General features: G+C 49.7%; 2 protein-coding genes across 2 annotated transcripts; one reads left to right on the top strand and one right to left on the bottom strand.

Annotated features, from left to right (window-relative positions):
• Positions 1-1,454: 1,454 nt before the first annotated feature.
• DCTN5 (dynactin subunit 5) lies at positions 1,455-7,661 on the bottom strand. The gene is made up of 7 exons (XM_056334567.1): positions 7,548-7,661; positions 7,306-7,374; positions 6,696-6,814; positions 6,128-6,239; positions 5,388-5,490; positions 4,576-4,667; positions 1,455-1,820 (listed from the first exon to the last, which is right to left on the bottom strand). Exons 1-7 carry the CDS (start codon positions 7,593-7,595, stop codon positions 1,800-1,802), a joined length of 564 nt encoding a protein of 187 aa, XP_056190542.1. The 5' UTR covers positions 7,596-7,661; the 3' UTR covers positions 1,455-1,799.
• On the top strand, positions 7,639-18,038 carry PALB2 (partner and localizer of BRCA2). The gene is made up of 13 exons (XM_056334564.1): positions 7,639-7,789; positions 7,877-7,936; positions 8,022-8,103; positions 8,510-10,429; positions 11,119-11,909; positions 12,554-12,637; positions 13,792-13,953; positions 14,430-14,515; positions 14,793-14,954; positions 15,126-15,242; positions 15,583-15,670; positions 16,706-16,854; positions 17,684-18,038. The coding sequence occupies exons 1-13, from the start codon at positions 7,682-7,684 to the stop codon at positions 17,913-17,915; spliced, it is 4,041 nt and encodes a 1,346-aa protein (XP_056190539.1). The 5' UTR covers positions 7,639-7,681; the 3' UTR covers positions 17,916-18,038.
• The last annotated feature ends 94 nt before the right edge of the window (positions 18,039-18,132 follow it).

The raw sequence follows: 18,132 nt of genomic DNA, 5'->3' as shown, positions 1-18,132 counted from the left end.
GCTGCCCGGTACAGGCGCTGCCCGATTCAAACGCGAGCCCGGAGCGTTACGCACCCGCGGCCGCTCCCTATTGGCTGAGAGGATTTAAAATCCACGCCGCCCGCCGCAGGGCACCATGGGAGCGCCCGGCCCAGCGCTCTTAAAGAGCCAGGCACCGTGCGGGGCGGGGCGAGCGCGCTGGCCACGCCCCCACGCGGGGCGGATGAGGCGGGGCAGCGCACGGCGCGTGTTCCAGTGGCCGTGGACTGGCAGGGAGCGGCCACGGGGCACACGTGGGGCGCCGCGGTCACCGCTCCCGCAGTGACTGCAGGGCAAGGCCCAGCCCCGCGCCCCCCGGCCGCTCTGTGCCCCCGCGCCCACGGGGGGTCTCCCGGCACAGGTGCCCCCGGCCGCTCCCGGGGTTCCCAAGCGCGGGGCTCAGAGCGCTTTGTGTAAGGAAGTTTGTGTCGGAGCCGGTACCCGACGCGGAGTTTGTTTTTCTGGGAAAGAAACGGCACCCGGCTGCCCGCTTCCCGGCGTCACGTATAGCGCCCGCGCTGACCGGAGCCCGGCTCTCCCGCCGGCCTGTGCTCTGCGGAGCCCCCTGCGCCCGCCCCGGGGGACGGTCGGGCAGTCGAGCGTAGGCACCCCGTCAATGATTTTTTTCGCTCTCTCCTTCCCACTCCCCGACGGACGCCAGCCCCAGGTCCTGTCGAGCCGCTCCTGCAGCCTGGCACCCCTCACTCAGTAACCACCCGGGATGTCCTGGTCCCTTAACCCGGTCTCGCTGCTGGCTGGGGCTGAACAAATAACCCAGAACAGCACAAAACCCAGCCACGGCACTGCAGCCCACGAGCTGCCTCCCCCCTCCAGGCACTCCATCCACCCAGCTATGCCAGGGTAAGAACAGCAATTTCACCTCCCATGGCTTCCCTTCCCGATCAGCAGAAGCCATTCCAGCCCTGGCTATCAAATAGATGTTCTCAGCCAGTGAGTTTTGAGCTTTTGCCACACACTGGGCCTGTGGGTGCTGCCCATGGCACCCAGCCAGCCTTCAGCTGTTGACACAAGCCACTGATTGCTTCAGGGTGGCTTGGAGAGCCCAGGACGCTGGACCAGGACATCAGCCCGGCACTCACCGCAGCCAGCAGCCAACACTTAAACCATTATTCTCCTGGTGGAGCCAATCATCCATCCCGGGAAATTCCGCCCCATGCAAAGCGGACACAGGCTCCGCTCAGTCGGTGACTTTGCACCCTTCCCACACAGCCCCACATGGCTCTTCGCCCCTCCTCACCCTGGGCAGCTGCAGGTCTAAAGAGCAGCCAGGCCAGCACCTCTCGCAGCCCACAGCAGGGCAGAAGACAGGGCATGCGCTCCCGAGAATGCCCTGAAATAAAAGCAGCACGGGCTGCTGGTCTTGGTCAGAGCAAACAGCAGTAAAGCACATGGGATCAATGAAGCAATACAGCAACTTAGTGGTTGAAGTGATCACTGTTTGTACAAGATTCCTGAAAGCAGGAATTTCCCTCCCTGAGGGGCACGCTTCCCCATGCACCTGCAGCTCCTCTTTGGCTACGCAGCAAAGCCCTCCCTTGGAAGTCACATTCTAGGCACCACGTTGCCATTGGAACGTTGCGATTCCCCAGGGCTGTAGTAGCACGCTGCAACCTACTGACACTCCATCTTTCCAGAGCTGGCAGAGGTGGAGAGGTGACCCCAGGTCAGAGGGATGCTTCAGAGGATGGGAGGATAAAATGACCAAATCTAAGGAATGTTAGCAGTGCTGGATGTTTGAGATCTTCAGTGGCGACTTGGTTTTATACCCTGGCAGAGGCCACCTTAACAGAGACAATAAAAGAGGTTTTAATTAAGGCAGATAGGTCAGCTCAGCCTGCTAGAAGGAAGAGTAGGCCAAGAAACACCTAACTGTGCAATGATGTATCCCTCCGTGCACTACAGCTGTGCTGTTCAAGTGATCATGGAAGTGCATCACTTGGACTTTTCCAGCTGCCATCCCATTCCCACTCTCAACCTCAGATCCCTTTGTTTGGCAGCCACCTCCTCCCGCCCCTCTCCCATGCTGCCGTGGCTGTTAATCAAGCGATCCTGGTGAAACGCACTATGCAGTGTTGAAACTTTGAAGTGACACCATGGCAACACAGCACACACAGCCTTCTTCTGACCAAATACAGTGGCTTCCCACACTCCAACAGACAGCTGATGACAAGGCAACAGGGCGAAGTAGTGCTTCTAAGTGGCAGCATAACCCCCCACACAGCTGACTTGCAGGAAATCTTGCAAGAATCCCCAAACCTGCCCAGTCTTGTGACGGGGCAGGCCTCCTGTAGCCTCTCACTGCAAATGGCACCTGCAAGGGCTACTCAAGATTTGGGACAGCGGGAACTAAACATTTTTGGAAACTGAAGTCAGTTAGGAAGCTGCCTGCAGTACAAACACAAGGAATACTCCATACTTTTTCACGTTGGTAGAGAAAGTGGCAAGCCTGGGCCTCTCACACAGAGACCCCCCTGAACGCATACAAGATCACAGGAAGAAGACTGCTTCCACTGCTGCTTCAGGAGGACCCAAGGGACACAGCTGACACTGAACAGGCATTTCGAGCCAGTGCAGGACTAGGCGGTACAATGGTCCCACTGAATCTGGGCTTCTAGTAAAATACTGCTGTTGAAACCAGACAGACATGACCTAACTGATCCGCTGCATCGGACAGCTCAGCATCAGCCAGGTTGTCACAGCTTCGACACAGAATCTCATCCATCTTCTTGTCCCAGCTGTTCTCCCTGCCCTGTTTTTTTTTGTTTGGTTTTTTTTTTTTTTTTTAACACACAGATGTGAAAGGAGTCATGCCATCTGGGATGGCTAGACCCAACAAGTGGGCCATTTCCAAACACCTGAAGCAACACTATCAGAGCTACTACTGTTCCAAATAAATGTACCTGACATTTCAGTGTGGAAGGGAGGATTTCAGTCACCCTGTCAGCTTTAGGATTCTCACTTCAGCACAAAGAACAGAAGCAAAGACATTGTCTGTCAGAGCTGTTATAAAACAACAATGCTGGAATCACTTGTGGGTGAAAGTCACCAGCTCAGAGGCAGAAAGGAGCAGCTGCTTCACGCTGTATTTCACTTTTTTAATGCACTGACACTGTAATAGTAAGAGCCTGTAATAATCACAGAACAAGAAACTGCGGCTCACATGCCCAGGCACACCAGAAACCTCAGTCTGGTCTCAAGTTTGATTTGAAAAGTAGCAACTTTGAGTCACTTGAACAACTGAAAAGGCTTTAATTTATGTACAGTAAATACAAACCGGTCAGTGGTTTTACATTTGATTAACAGTAATTACTACACACTTTAGTACTTGCACAGCTGTTTGCTATTTAAGGTGTATCAGTTCTTTGCATTACACAGAACAGCTGAAGGCTCCAGGGCTGCTGATCTCACAGCCACACCTACTACAGAACTACTATGCATCTTGGCCGCCAGCTGCTACATTACAATATGCAGGAGCCCCAGTTTTAAAACCTAGAGAAGGACAATGCTAAGCTTTAATATAACACAACCAAAGCAGGCAGATTAATTTTTAGCTAGTCATCTGGCACTGGGTCAGGTACACACTAGTCAGCTGTCTCCAATTTTCACAGAGCTGCTCCCAGCAAGAATTATTCCTGCTCTATTACATGTCCAAAATGAAATGTTTGCTCTTTCCAAGAAGTCTGAACCTCCTTCTTAAGTTTTATAATGCAGAAAAGCATCAAAGAGCTTTCTGCAAATATAAGTACTGGGTGATAAATGGGGACAATTGCAGCATTCTCTCACCCACCTCCGGTTTCTGCTTTTCATTACCCACTTTCTGCTGCACTGAATTCTGTGAGTGACATGGCAATCCTCTTTCAAACCCCTTTGGCTCTTTAAGGGCCGTGATGTTCAGGAAGCAGAACATGCACTGGCCACAAGAATGCTAACCCTGCCTGATGGCTGAGAGCACAGGACTGATGTACTTTAAGAGCTAAAAACTAAGAAGTGTCCTGTCAGGCAAGGCATAGAAAGACAGGTTTCAATGTCAGCCACAAGTCCTAAAGCCAATCCCAGGATGATGAACAATATCCTGTCCCTACAGGATAGAATCTCAGTCCACAGGGAGAAAAGGAAGAGGCCATCCACCTCAACACACAGGCTTACAGAGTGCCAAATATTTTTCCAAGAACTGACAAGAAAGGCTTAGGCTGCAGGGTACATGCTGTCAACTCTGCCTTGTTCCTCAGTTGCAATGGGGAGATGCTGCCCTAAAGGGAATTGTATCAGCTTTCCTAGCTCCGTAACATTTAATGGCACAATTCAGACAACATGTAATGAATTACATTAAAATGAGCATACAAAGTTTAAACAACATGACACAGCAGCTTTCACGAGGGACTGTCTGGCCAGATCATTAGTGTTGAGGAGCACACACAGAAGTGCTCGGAACAGCGGAGGGCCGTTCCCTGGTCTCACTGAACATCCCTCTCCCTGCCCCCAGAATACTCCTGCCTGCCTTTACTGCTCTGAAGCATGGTAAATGGGCTACTAGACCTGAGTGAGTGGCAAGAACTTCTGGTAATAGCTCTTCGTAACATCGATCATGAGTTCCTGGGTACATTCTGGGAGTTCCCCAGAGAAGAGCCCTGGAAGAAGAACAAGAATGTGACCATCAGTGTTCTTGCAGGAGAAAGCAGAACTACGCTTAAATTCAATATTCAAAGCAGTGACTTTGATTGACAGAACAGGAAAGGGCTCGTCTCGCATTGAGCAATACAGTAGGATGGTTCCCATCGTACCCCCTGAGTTGCAGCTGGGTCCTGCAACAGCTTCCACTGTTCCCCACAAAACACCATCAGAAGATAAATGACAGAGTGTGCAATTTGTACAAGATCTCCAGCACAGCCAGGCCAACAGGGAGCAACTAAACATCCATACACCTCATTTTAATGTAACTCCCTCCCTATTAACAGGTGAATACTGAGCAAGTGGACTTCTTGCCATTTGAACCACTGAAATACCTGCAAAACCAGAAACCACATAAGGAGAAGGAGTGTTCCCTCGGCCAAAACCTAATGCCTGTTGGGTTCTACGTGCCTTAAAAAATGTGTTACTGTGTACAGGATGGCCGCAGCTGGCATTCTAGTAATACTGTTCTGTGTAAACGCGTGCCACTTACCTAACATACACTGAAGCAATGAGTTTCACAAGTTAAAATTGTTACTTTTCAGTTCACTAAGTGCCTTATACCTTTCTTTTTAGACACTAAAGGCTAACAGGCAATTTTGTCACAGCAATCTCATTTTAAAATAAGAATATCCACATTATCTATACCTCTGTGCAAGAGAAGTTAAGAGGGAGCATACCTGGGCAGCCTGAGAAGACTGTGAAAGGTGGGACTACTGTTTCAGGAGGTAGTACTGTGTTGTCTAAGATTTTGCAGCAGTCTTTTAAAACGCATCTACGACCCTAAAACAGACAATAGGAAAAGTTTATACTTAAAATACTATACGTTTCTGCTTGTTACTAGTAAGTTAACCTAAACTTCAACAAGTTTAACTGCTCAAAACACACTCTGTATAAGGGATGACAGAAACATATCTTTACCCTGACTGAATGCTCTTCCCAACAGAATTAACTTTTTTTCTTTTCTGAGGAAAAACATCTGTTTGCTCTCAATGAACACACGCACCGGCAGCTGCATATTAACACACAGCAGGGTTCAAATTTGAGCCCAAAACCCGAGTCATGCAGTAATACAGCAAGGCCTTCTCTAACTCAGCAGACAGCTACCTTGGCTATTTTGTATTATTTGCACAGTAACGCAATTCCACTTGTACTCTGTGGAAAGGCTGCCTTCCCCGGACAGTCCCATTAGCCTCAGAGACAGTACTGTTGGGATGGATTTTCCAAACAGCCGTCAGCTGAACCTGCTATCCTCAGAAAAGCAAACCTGGAAGCACCACTTCCTGCAGAGAAGGTGGAAGGAACAGCACAGACTAAGTACATGTGCTCTAGCCAGCTGGTACAGATACCTCCCTGTTGTTGTTACAAAGCCTCAACAGTACTCAAGAGTTTAAAGAAAAGACTGAGAAACAGCACTTACAATGACACAGTTCTTGCCTATGTGGACATAGGAGCCAATTTGGGCTGCATTGACAACACAGTCCTCTTCTATGAAGACATGATCACCAATGTGGAGAGGGAAAAAAGCCACCCTGTGACAGGAGAGTTATTTGTTCAGGTGTACAACAGACAGACTGAGCCATGACACTGTTAGACTCAAAATCCCACTGTGGAGTCGCTGATCTGCAGCTGGACTACCCGAGGTGGATTTGATGCTAAGGAAGACGGAACAGTAACTGGGCTTTCTCATCTCTTTCTACAGGATGGCCCAAATGAGCAACAGGAAGACGTTGTGAATAAACCAGGAACAAGTGAAACAGTTCTTCATTTTGCCACTTCAATATATCCCAGCCTTCCCACATTACAGGCTGAAGGGATCACTAACCCTCAAAGCAAAGTTGAAAGTTTGAGAAAAAGGCAGGTTTAGAGGGATGTATTGCTGCAAATTGCTACACAGCCCCCTGAATACAGATTGTAGCCAAGCCAATGTATTTTTTTACGCATACAGATTTTAACTTTAATCTCCCTACAGGAAGGGGGCTTCTTACCCTTTACTAAACTTCTTGAAGGGTGGCCTAATGACACTGCGGCTTTTCACCACGCAGTGTCGTCCAACCCGTACGTTTGCCAGGTCACCGCGGATGATGCAGTCATTCATAACTATTGTCTGGAGAAGAAAAGAGAAACGAGCTGCAATTTCTACCCATACTGCCAGTTATTATACAGACTCGTGCAGAGGTCAGGCCACTCCACCAAAATTACGTTACCTTACAGATGAGTTTTTCAGTCAAAAGAGAGAACAATACAAATACACAGGAGCCTGGAACCACCAGTTGTGCTCCCGTCATGCCAGTTAGCTGCACAAAGTGAGCCAATACACGAAGCGAGGCTTAAGCACAAACAGAAATATGTTGTTCCATAGATAAAAGCATCATGATCTGCTCATGGGCAGAGGAAGCTCCGTGTTCTCCGAGAGCAGAGCTTCGGCATGATGGGGCCAATAGCAGCTGGCAGCAGACAGCAGAGCAGCGCGGGTTCTGCTGCAGTGGTGAGAGGGACCCCGCGGCTTGACCACACTCCCCTCCCACCCAGCCGGGCTGCTGGGCTGAGAGAGGCACCAGGCCGCGGGGATACCACAGCCCCCTCCCTGTCGCCTACCTTGCCGTTGAGAACGATGTTCTGGCTGCCGCACAGCACCGACTGCCGGCTCACCTTATTGCCGGACGCCTGTGGGGAGAAAGGGCGGGTCACTGCGGCGGCTCGGAGCCTGCGGCCGCCTCCCCTCGCCCGGGCCCCGACGCCTCGCTCTGCCTCCCCCGGGCCCCGACGCCTCGCCCTGCCTTCCCCGGGCCCCGACGCCGCTGCAACAGCCCAGCGAACCCGGATCGGCCGCCGCGCACCGTCTCGATGTACTCGGACTTGTTGTAAAGCATCTCGCTCAGCTCCATCACGGCTCCACTTCCGCACAGACACGCCCGACTTCCGGTACGTCACTTCCTCCCGCCAGGCAGCGCTTCTGCTGCGGGCGTGGCCTATGGCGGCCCGGTTGCTATGGGCACGCAGCGCCCGCCGCCCGCGGGAGGCCGCCATGGAGGGGCCGGCGGTGGCCGGGGGCGCCCTCAGCGCCGCCGAGAAGGAGAAGGTGCGGGGTCGGGGGCGCCGAGCTGGGCCCGGCCCGGGGCGGGCGGGCGGGCGCGGTGGTGCTAACCCGGTGCCTTGTGTCTTGCAGCTGCGGGAGAAGCTGGCGCTGCTGAGGCGGGAGTACAGCGAGACCGTCCGCCGGCTGCGGGTGAGCGGCGGGGCTCGGGCCGGCCGGGGGCGGTGGCGGGGGCCGGGAGGCCGGTCCCAGCCCCCTGCCGGTGTTGTGTCCGCAGCGGGCGCGGCGAGCCGAGCGAGCCAGGAGTGGCGGCCGGGGCGCGGAGGAGGAAGGAGGCCGGCGGGAGCGGAGCCCTGCAGGTAGGAACCGGCGGGCGGCCTCCGGGCCGGGGCGGGGCGGCGGGAGCGGCCTCCGGGCCCCGTGGCTGCCGTGTGCTGCCCCTCGGTCTACCGGGGCGGCGGGGGCGGAGGGCCAGCCCTGCCCACCCGCTCCCGCCCTTCTCTGCTGACTGCCTGGATGCTGGCGCTATGTCCCCGCACCCACGTGCGGCCTTGTACCCGCGGGCGGCCTTCCGGGGCCTGCTAAACCGACCTACGGTAACACCTCCGCTCCTTCCCTCCTCAGCAGGTCTGCATGCTCTCTGATCCTGACTAAAATGCTCATCTTCCACTCTTAACAAAGTCTCCTTAGTTTTACTATACGATGTTTTTCTTGGGTGGGACTTTGCTGGGAGTACTTCACACATCTGACATTTTTTCTTCACAGGTTCTAGAGATAAGGTATCTCCTAGTGCTGACGAACATGAAACCCCCCAGTTACAGACTAATGCCTGCTTTGATCTTGTCACAGAGGAGAAAACATCTGTCACATCTAAACATGTTCCAGAGTTCTCCAACAATGAGGTTAGCCAGCAGGACAGCTTGCAGGCAGAAAGCATACGGGCTAGCCAGGAAAACCTGTGTTGTGGAATCATTAGGACTGCCCCTGAGGAGAAAAAAACCCAAACCTCCAGACACTTGATGAAGCTGAGGAGACGGACGAAGGCTCCGGTATCAGAGGAAAGGGAATCGGTGCGTGACGTGCATCTCAGCAATGCTGATGAAACAGCAAAAAATCAAATTGCCAGTCCAGAGGAGCTCCGGTCACCTGTCTTCAGGCGAAGCAGTCTCTCAAACACTGAGGAAAACGATCAAAGAGCATCCAGGCCAGCACAGGGAGAAGAAAGCAGTTTCACTCCTCCCAATGCAGTGTTTGGAGTTGTACAAGACATGCTTGAAGACGGTGTCCCTCCAGGAGAACCTGAGCTGTTCCCTTGTGCACTGAGGGACAGCAGCAATGTCTGGCAGCCTGAGTCCCTGTGTGCTGTGGCCACATCTGACAACCATGAGCCTGCACGGCTATGTTCAGAGAACAGTGACTCTTTTTCACTTGACACTAGTGGTGATGGAGGAAAAGAATCCTCCAGTATAATGAAACAAACGGACAGTGCAAGTATGTGTGAAGACCAGGGAGAATTACATAGGCTCTTGGATTTAATGTCAGAAAATGAAGTATTGCCTGCTGATGGAAATAATAGTATAACTAATGACAGCAAAAGCTGTGAAGGAAATCAAAGTCATGCAAATAGTTTAAATCCCTTTCCTACAGATCTTACTCTGAGCAATGTTGAAGAATTGTTGGAGAATCAACAGGTTGAAATTCAGTCAAGACTTTCTCATCTAGAAAAGGTGACAGCTCCTGAAAGTGCACTGAACTCGTGCACAGTGGTTGAAGGGCTTCTCTTTCCGGTTGAATACTATGTCAGGACAACTCGACGCATGTCTAATTGCCAGAGGAAAGTGGACCTTGATGCTGTAATTCTCAGCCAGCTGGGCAGAAGCAAGAAGGGTCAGCGAAGGAAGTGCAAGCAGAAAGATGCAAATTCCGGTCAGTCCTCCCAAGAAAGAGCTGAAAATCATTTGGAGTCGGGGATCATGCTGTTCCCTTTTCTTGGTGCAGAAAATGATTCAGCAAATTCAAGTAGTCCTCAGAAATCTCTTCCTGCGTCCAGTGGTAGCAGCACTTCACTTGGATCAATTTCTCAAAGCAGTATCACCAGCACAAAGCAAGATCAGAGACAAACACAGAGGAAAGAAAAAGAGAAAAAGGGAAGAAGAAAGTCTACCTGCAAACCCCTTGTCCATCATGTGTCACAGGAACTTACAGAGAGTTTGGATCTTGTAACAACGAAGGAAGGTTGTCTGCTATCAAATGAGTGTCAGAGTGAAAACATAAACTCTGATGCTAATCTTGAAAAATCGTCAGACGAGGGAAGGTTGTCTGCTGCTGCAGCTCTGGCGTTGGGAGAGCCAGAAGCGAGTGCTGCTATACAGCCAACGAGTGCCGATCCTCCTCCTGCAGGAAGCCAAGTGCTTGGCAAATGCCGTAAGGCTCTGTTGGAACAGGTTCAAAATCCGCTTCAGAACAGTGATTCTCTGAACCCAGGGATTGAAACGTTTGCCAGCCGTATAGGAGATGTGGAAGTCAATTTAACTGTGTGTCAGGCTGACAGACAGGCACTGGAGCATGTTAAGAATCCGCACATGCAAGGAGCCTGCAAGGCTGAGCAGCTCCTAGCGATTAATGTCCCTCCGTGCCGCTGCCTGCGTTCCTCTGCCGGACAGAGCACCAGTCAAGTCTCAAAAGGTACTTCATGAAATGTAAACACTCCCTAAAACTACAGCCTGAGAGTGAGGCAGGGAAACATCCTGGTGAACACATGCACTGCTGTTCACACCCTGCCATATTTCAGGAAAATCTGATACGGGTTAACTATTACTTTTTTTAAGTAAGAGATATTTTTTTTTTTAAACTTAGTTCATTGTGGTGCCCATGTGCCTTGAACAATTCCAAAACTTCTGCTTCAGCACAGTGAGGGGGGGTGAACAGAAGTGCACGGGTGAGGAGCAGGGCTGAGAACTTTTTAAGCTGTTGGAGCAAATGTGCACAGTGGACCCAATTTTCCAGCAAATGGATGCAAACCTGTTTCTCCAACTAAGTCTGCATATTAATGACTTTTTTTTTCAGTGCTGACAAGCGTGAAACCCAAAGAGTAGCATTGCAGTCTGAGGGTCTGTGAATGTTGTGGACAGAGAAAGTGCTGGGAGAAAACCAAACAAAACAGACTAAAGACTCAGTCAGTTCTGACACTCTGGCAATGGTATTTTAGCTGAAGGCTTGATGCAGAGCAATTGCAGAGTGTAATGTCTTTACAGGAAAGTGTTTGGTTGGGTTTTTTTTGTAATAGAGTGAAACTGTATGAGACATTCTGAAAAGTCTAGTTGCTGATTATTTTATGATGTGATGTTCTCTCTTGTACTCTTGTGTTTGTCTAGATGCGAACAAAAGAGGACGTAGGTATCCAACAGGTTCTGAGAGTCCTGCTTCTCTTGGCTTGCCTGCTACAGACTCCGACACTTGCGGCTCTCTCTTCTCCTTCCGCAGTCTCCAGTGGCTGGCCCCTCAGCTGGGTGTCAGAGACTTTGACTTACCAGATGAGGAATTTGGGCTACTAAAACTTGAGAAATTAGAATCTTCCCCTATGAACGACTTGGAAGTTTTTGTTCCTAGTGTGTTTGGAGATGGTGTGGCTTCAGAGGACACACAAGATGCACAGACGAATCCAGAAGGAAAATGTCTCAAAAGTAATTTGATTTTGACATTCAAAAATGGATTGCCCGAGTTACCTCACATAGAAAGGCCAGATTCTAAGAAGGCTATTTCCACCCATGAATTGTTACTTACTCCCATGGGGGCTGTCCTAGCTGGTGCTCCCACTCAGCCTGAGTCTCAGATTTCCTCATCTGTTTTCCCTGTTGTGGGTGCAACCCCAGCTGTTTTACCACCAGTACTCGATAAGGTCTTCCCCAGCACACCTTCTGTACCTCCTTCGCAAACGAGCTTGCATTCCTCCAAAGGAGCACCTGCCCAGGTCGTGGATGATGGGGAATGCAAAGACTCTGCTGTCCCACTGCATTTGCACAGCTGTGGTGCAGGATCTGCTAGAAAGGAGGAAGAAGGTACAGCATTTCCTTTAGAAGCTGAAAGAGGTGCTGGTAATAAATCTGATGATGCTGTGACCTTGGAGAAGCAGTCAGAAAGCAAAGAGCAGAGAACTTCTGAACAGGTAACAAGCTGACCTCTTTGCCAGGGGTACCAAGCCAGTGGTTTTGTGGGCAAATCCCCTTTTCCAGAGTCTCACCTGATGTCAGGAGAAAGACCTCATTACACCCTAGCCCTGCATGCTGTCTTTAAGCTGACTTGGTAAATGTTTGGTTTTCATCTGTTGCCTAAGGTCTTTTGACCTCAAGAGGAAATTCTTCAAAATCCTGCTTGATGAAACTGGAGATGTGGGTTTCAATGCTTATTACAGGATGTGTGTTTGAAGTGTGTGTGTATATATATGCACATATGTATATGAACACAAAGTTTCTAGTACCCACAGTGTTGGTCTACTTTAAGGAAAATTTTCAGCTAGGATTTGGTAATGGAGATTAAATGCCTCGCATGCAGGATAGGTACTGACAGAGTGACTTGTCTCTGAAGGCTGAGAGATGCAAAGTGGTGGTAAAAGACAATTTTCAGGTGAAACCAGGAATAACCTGTCTGGGATTTCCATTTTTCGAAGACATGCAAGTATGAAGAGAGGTGCTCCTACCATAGCTCTCCAGCAACAGCATGCAGAGTGAATTCACACTCCTGCCTCACTCTTACAGGTGCTGAATGTCATTTCAAAGTCAAATTATCTTCATTTTTTACCTGTTTTTGCAGAAAGTAGATGTAGCAGTACAGTTGACTCCACTACTGCTTGATGGCCTGACAGAAGAGAACTTGCAGCTTGTATCAAAGCTAAAGGTGGGATAACATTGGATGTTTACTGAGTCAGTAGCAGCTCTTTAATACCAAGTTTAACAAAAATGCAATTAAAAAATGCAAATGGCTAGTTGAAGACAATAGATTGCTGTCTAATTGGATCAATTCTGTCTTCACTTGTGGTAGAGCATGCTGAAAGGTTAGATTGCTGTCTGTCTCCTTTTGACTGGCGATTTCAGTGTTTGTTTCTGAATAATGAATGTCTATGAACATGTGCAAATGTCTTAACAATCAGAACTGCTGCATTTTGATTCAGCCCCAGATAAAATGATCTCAGCCTTTGTACCCTTGTTGCCTGCCCTGTGGCTTCTGTGGCCTCCTGTCACCATTTCAGGTGCTAACTAACCCAGTAAGGAGCAGATTTTGTGGGGGACTACAGCACTGTCAGAAAGTGTTGATGTTCACACCCATCTAGAACGGAGCCTTGATTGCACATGCCAAGGCCGAGGCAAACCTTGCCCAGGACTGTCTGTGCAGCTGAGCCATGGGCTCTCCTTCCTGCAGCGATGTCCTTTCACTATCCACTATCCCTTAGTGGGTAGAGAAGGTCTGGCAGGCATGGAAGCACCATCTGTGGGAAGGCGCATTGAAATTGCTAGGGTCTGTGTCACTTCTAACTTTTCCAAATCAAAGTGCAAAGTTTTGCTCAAGGAAGCGAGCCTGGGGAGTTAGTGTAACCAGCCAACAATAATATGGCTGAAGCTGAAAATTGTTTTACAAGGGAGAAGAAAAGGCCATTACTTTGTTCAGATTTAAACTTGGTCTGTGCTATTGCAAGTCCTGTCTCCTGTTTGTGCAATGAGGGAACCAAGCGTGGCACACAGGCTTTGTTGTGGCTGTGCCATGATGCCCACAGTCCTGTCCAGCTCTGGGCTCTGCTGTGTCCCCGTCATTTCAAATGACAAGTGATTTTTGTGAAGTGAGCCAATATACTTGCTGCTCTGAGGGTGAAACCCACCAGGCCTGTTTTCCTTAGTGCCTTACTGGCACTTTACTCAAAATTAAACATCGTAAGCGTTAAGTTTTAGCATCAAATTCTCATCACACTGAATGTCAAGCATTTTTCTAAGGCTGAACCTCCAGATTAGATAACCACGTCTATCAGAGGAAAACCAGCGCTGTTTTGTTTTGGACAGGATTCTTCAACTTCCTGCGCCGTGGATGTGAGTACGGTGTGGTGGGAGGCAGCTGGCTGCAGAGAGCTGTGTGTGGTGACCGCCTGTGAGAGTTCTGTCTCCCTGTGGAAACCTCTGGCGTCTGACCGCTGGGGAAAGGTCTATACTTGGCAGCTCAGAGAGGTGTGAACGCAATCCTTATTTCCAACATTTAGGGCAACTGTCTTGTCCCACGTGTTAGTTCCCAAGATGTAAGGAGCTTGTGATCTTGGGTGCAAGGCGAATTCTTTAGGTGGCATAGATTTTTTTATTATCCTCAGGCAACAGAGGAGAATGATTCGCAGTGCTGATGGAGAAGGCCAGTAGCTTGTATGGTGGATTGTTATCTGTGGCAACATGATACCTCATGTACTGAATGTGGCTGCGCTTCAGCCACTGGCTTATGCACTTTCCTCTTACGCTCTCTGGAGACACTTTTTGTCTCTTGTATCAACAGGAATTGTTTAATTAGGCATACAGCAGAGAGTTCAGCTGTTAATCTAAGTGTGCTTCTTCAGAGGGATCTGAGAATTAATTCTCTCCTGTATCAATTTACAAAAATGAGAATAAAGTCAAAGGGACGCTGTGGGTGACACTGAATTCTTGTTTTGCTGTCCTAGATTCCTGTAATACAGCTCGTTCCTCTGCCGGACACCTGTAATCTCGTGTGTATAGCATTGGGAGATTTGGAGATTGGAGAAATAAGGTTTTACATTTATTTCTTACTAGCACTTTGCACCCTGAATACCTGCAGATTAACTCTCCTGTGTAACAGTTGAAATTATCTCTTACTAATATGTCACTTTCTCTGTTGCTTTAACAGTTAGAAAATATGGAAGGGATTTCTAAAAAATCAAGTATAAAGACTTGCTTATTCGCCTCTAGAGGTGGTAGACTGTTTAAACCTGTGCTTATTTTATATGCCAAGGCATGTTTGAGTTATGCTTCCTTCTGTCATTAGGCGTACTTTTCTCTTAATTTAGGCTCTTGCTTTATTCTTCTGAGAATGACTCATTCAAGCAATCTCTAGTAAAAGCTGGAAATATAAAAGCTGTTCTTGGGCTAAAGGATAGGAGGCTGGTCAGCAGCAGCAGGACTCTACAAGAGCAGCAGGTGGAAATAGTATCGCTTTCGGAAACAGGAAGGTGAGTCTGCTGGTTTTGGGGTGGTCTCAGGGTGGCAGGTGGAAGAAAAGTTAGGAAACATCTCAAGGGTGGAAAAGTGTTGGGTTCCTCTTCTTTCTGGAGGTGTGCTGAGTACAGAACACGTACTTACTATGTTGACTCCTTTTCCTCACTTGCTAATCTGCTGTTCAGGAGCAAGGACGGACAGACTTTGATGCCCCCTGAAGAAAGTGTTTTAGCTTTTGCTGAAGTGGAAGGAATGAGAGATGCCTTGGTTGGCACCACTGCAGTGAACAGCATTGTTGTTTGGTCAGTGTTCCTTTTGCAATTAAATGCTTTAGTTTGTGGGTGTATGTGGTGGCTGTAACAGCTATCTGCTGGTTTGCCTGTGAAATGAAAATTGTCAGAGGGCCTATACCCTGGCACTTGAATTTCTATACAGTCAGGTAGATAGTGAATGAGCTATGCTGCTGTAATTCCACTTGCTTTTGCATCATACTCATTGCCATCTCTTCCTGTGGCCTCTTGTCTTAGTTTGATTTATGTACAACCAAGACTGTGTCCATCTTGCATAGTGGTGTAACTATGATTAGAAAATAACAGGTAGAGGATGGAAAAAAGTCATAATTTGTGTTTTCACCAACTGCAGGAATTTGAAAACAGGCCAGCTTCTGAAGAAGATGCACGTTGGTTATTCCTACCCAGCTTCCATCTGCCATCGAGTATATTCCGACTCTGTACGTACACGAGATATGGCATACAGCTTATGTGTGGGCTGCACAGACTCACGGGGCGGGGGGACTTAAAGGATTAGAGTTTCTAGAGTGGATTGAGATAACAGTTCTATTTAGATATACTGAAGATATTTCAAAGGCAAATACAGGAGAAATAAGCCACACTGGCTACTTTCAGTTCTTGGCTTCCTGCAATGTACTAATAAAATGAGAGTGATGCATCAAAGTGTATTCCAGAGCAGCAGCATCTTGCATGTGGGAAGCAGTACTGTTGTGCAGTACTGGTGCTTGGTAAGTCTCCTCCATTGCACAAGTGGGTAGCTGCCAGCGTGGTGATGGCACACTGCCACTGTCGGAAAACAGATGTGAAGCTGTTATTATTTACAGGTACCCCCAAGGGTATGAGCTATTTAAAACCAAGATTAGTACTAATGATTCTTTCCCACTTGCTTCCACCTGTGCTGTGATTCCTGATGGATTTTTGTGGTTTGTCGAGGGTCTGATTGTTTTCAGTGAGCATTTAACCTTTTGGGACAAGAATGTCTTGTCTGATAATGATGGCTTGAGTTAGGCTCTTTGGAAGCATCCTCAGAATTTCTATCCCCGAGGTGTTTTATGCTGGCCTGTGGCTGTTCTGAGTGCTGCTGTTTTCAGCTGTGCAGGTTTGTGTGGAATTCTTATTAAATTTTAAGCTCCTAGGGTTTAAAATGAGGCCCAGAAATTTTACTTTAAATATCACTTCATCCTACAGCAAGTTCAGCTTTTTCAGGCAGAAAGATAAATGCATAAATCCATTGGGTCACTGAGCTGTCATTCTGCTGTATTGCATCAGCCCTTATCAGTCAGCCACTGCTTTGGTTTTTATCTAATTTGATAAGGAAAGTAAACCATGTCTGTTTTATTCAGTAAAAATAATGCATCACTGTCCATGGGGCTTTGATTATAGAGAGCATGTAGCAATTAATTTTTGGAAAATTCTGTGAGGTTTTTCCCCTCTTGCTGTTGTTTTTAGTGATGTATTTTCCCTCTGTCCATCAGGGCCTTCTGTTTGTTGTTTTAAGTCATCCACATGCCAAAGAGAGTGAGTCCTGTGGAAACCCCGCATTCCGCGTGATAGCCTTCAACCCCAAAACATCCAGGAGCACAGGAGTGATGTTCTCCTCTCTCCCACCCGGGCACACTGGAAGGCAAGTACCTCGGGGACTCTGCCTGCTGGCTTCACAACTCCTTTGGGGTGATTTTGGGGGGAGAACTGCTTAACGAGCTGAGCGGCACTGCTGGCAGGGATCCTTTTGCCATCTTGCCAGTGATAAGGAGGCTGCATCCGTTGCTGCCGTTTGTCCCATGTGGAGGCTGGAATGGGGTGAGGGTGTGGGCCGTTTCCTGCCCGCTTCCTGCGCCAGTCTGTGTGCTGACCTCCCAGCTCCTGGCGGCACTGTGCAAGGGGCTCGCTCGCTGGAGTGCTGCGGGCAAACGGCAGCGCCCATCTCCTGCCTGCTCACGCTTTTGTCGTTCTTCCCCCACGCTGACTGTGGAAATGCTGTAACCAGGTTCATCAGGTGATTTCCCCAGGCAACACCCCCTGAGAAAACGTCCGCAAATGAGGCGGTCAGAGCCCTTGTGCCGCTAAAGAGCACTTGGCTCAGTTAATTTGTGTTAGGCAGCTCTTTGCAGTCAGATGACCTTTTCCTTCCGCTGTCTTGTGTTTTGAAGAGCAAGCTGTTTAAGACTCAGTCTGGCAACGCACTTACGTAGGAAATGTTACGATGGATGTGCACGAATATAAGCAGATTGAGATCTTGGCTTACTGAATGGTTTTCTAGTATATTCTGAGGCTGAGGGAGCATTGTCTTGACGTCCTTCGTTCTCAGGTGCACAGGGGGTATGGCATGTAATGTAGCCTGGCTTCCTATGGTTGGCTTCAATTGGCTTATCAGTTTTGTACGTGAAAAATGCCGCGGTAGCATTTTCCCCCACTGAACTGCAGCATTGTGACCCGTCTGTGCTTGGCCGTAGGTACCTGGAGGGTGATGTGAAGGGTGCCTCGGCTGCCGCCGTGCTGACGTCGGGAGCCATCGCGGTGTGGGACCTGCTCCTGGGGCAGTGCACGGCCCTGCTGCCCCCGGACCCGGCGGGGAGCTGGGCGCTGGCCCGCTGGGCCACCGCCGGTGCCTGCCTGCTGGCCGGGCAGTGGGACGGGACCGTCTGCCTGTACCGGTACCGGCAGCCCCAGACAGGAGCGGCCTGAGGGGCAGGGGGGCGGGGACCGCCACCAGCAGCGGAACCTGACGGGGCCGGGGCCGCCGGTGACGGGGTGCGGGGCGCGGCCGCGTGTGTGAGATGCCATTAAACCTGTCGCCTTGGGAACGACTCCGTGCCTGCTGCCGCGCCGGGGCGGGGTGGGGCGGGGCGCGGCCGCCGGCCGCCAGGGGTCGCGCTCATCGCCGCGCCTGCCGGCCCTACGC

Source organism: Falco biarmicus, chromosome 4, assembly GCF_023638135.1.
Source record: "Falco biarmicus isolate bFalBia1 chromosome 4, bFalBia1.pri, whole genome shotgun sequence".
NCBI lineage: Eukaryota > Metazoa > Chordata > Aves > Falconiformes > Falconidae > Falco > Falco biarmicus.
This window is presented reverse-complemented; position numbering and strand designations above follow the sequence as displayed.

Excerpts from the sequence above, each read along its gene's own strand:
- DCTN5 (XM_056334567.1), bottom strand. The coding sequence starts at position 7,595 with ATGGAGCTGAGCGAGATGCTTTACAACAAGTCCGAGTACATCGAGACG. Across the intron at positions 7,375-7,547 it reads AGTCCGAGTACATCGAGACG|GCGTCCGGCAATAAGGTGAG; the intron begins GTGCGCGGCGGC and ends TTCTCCCCACAG. Across the intron at positions 5,491-6,127 it reads TAGGCAAGAACTGTGTCATT|GGTCGTAGATGCGTTTTAAA; the intron begins GTAAGTGCTGTT and ends TGTCTGTTTTAG.
- PALB2 (XM_056334564.1), top strand. The coding sequence starts at position 7,682 with ATGGCGGCCCGGTTGCTATGGGCACGCAGCGCCCGCCGCCCGCGGGAG. Across the intron at positions 7,937-8,021 it reads AGACCGTCCGCCGGCTGCGG|CGGGCGCGGCGAGCCGAGCG; the intron begins GTGAGCGGCGGG and ends TTGTGTCCGCAG. Across the intron at positions 14,955-15,125 it reads TCGCTTTCGGAAACAGGAAG|GAGCAAGGACGGACAGACTT; the intron begins GTGAGTCTGCTG and ends TCTGCTGTTCAG.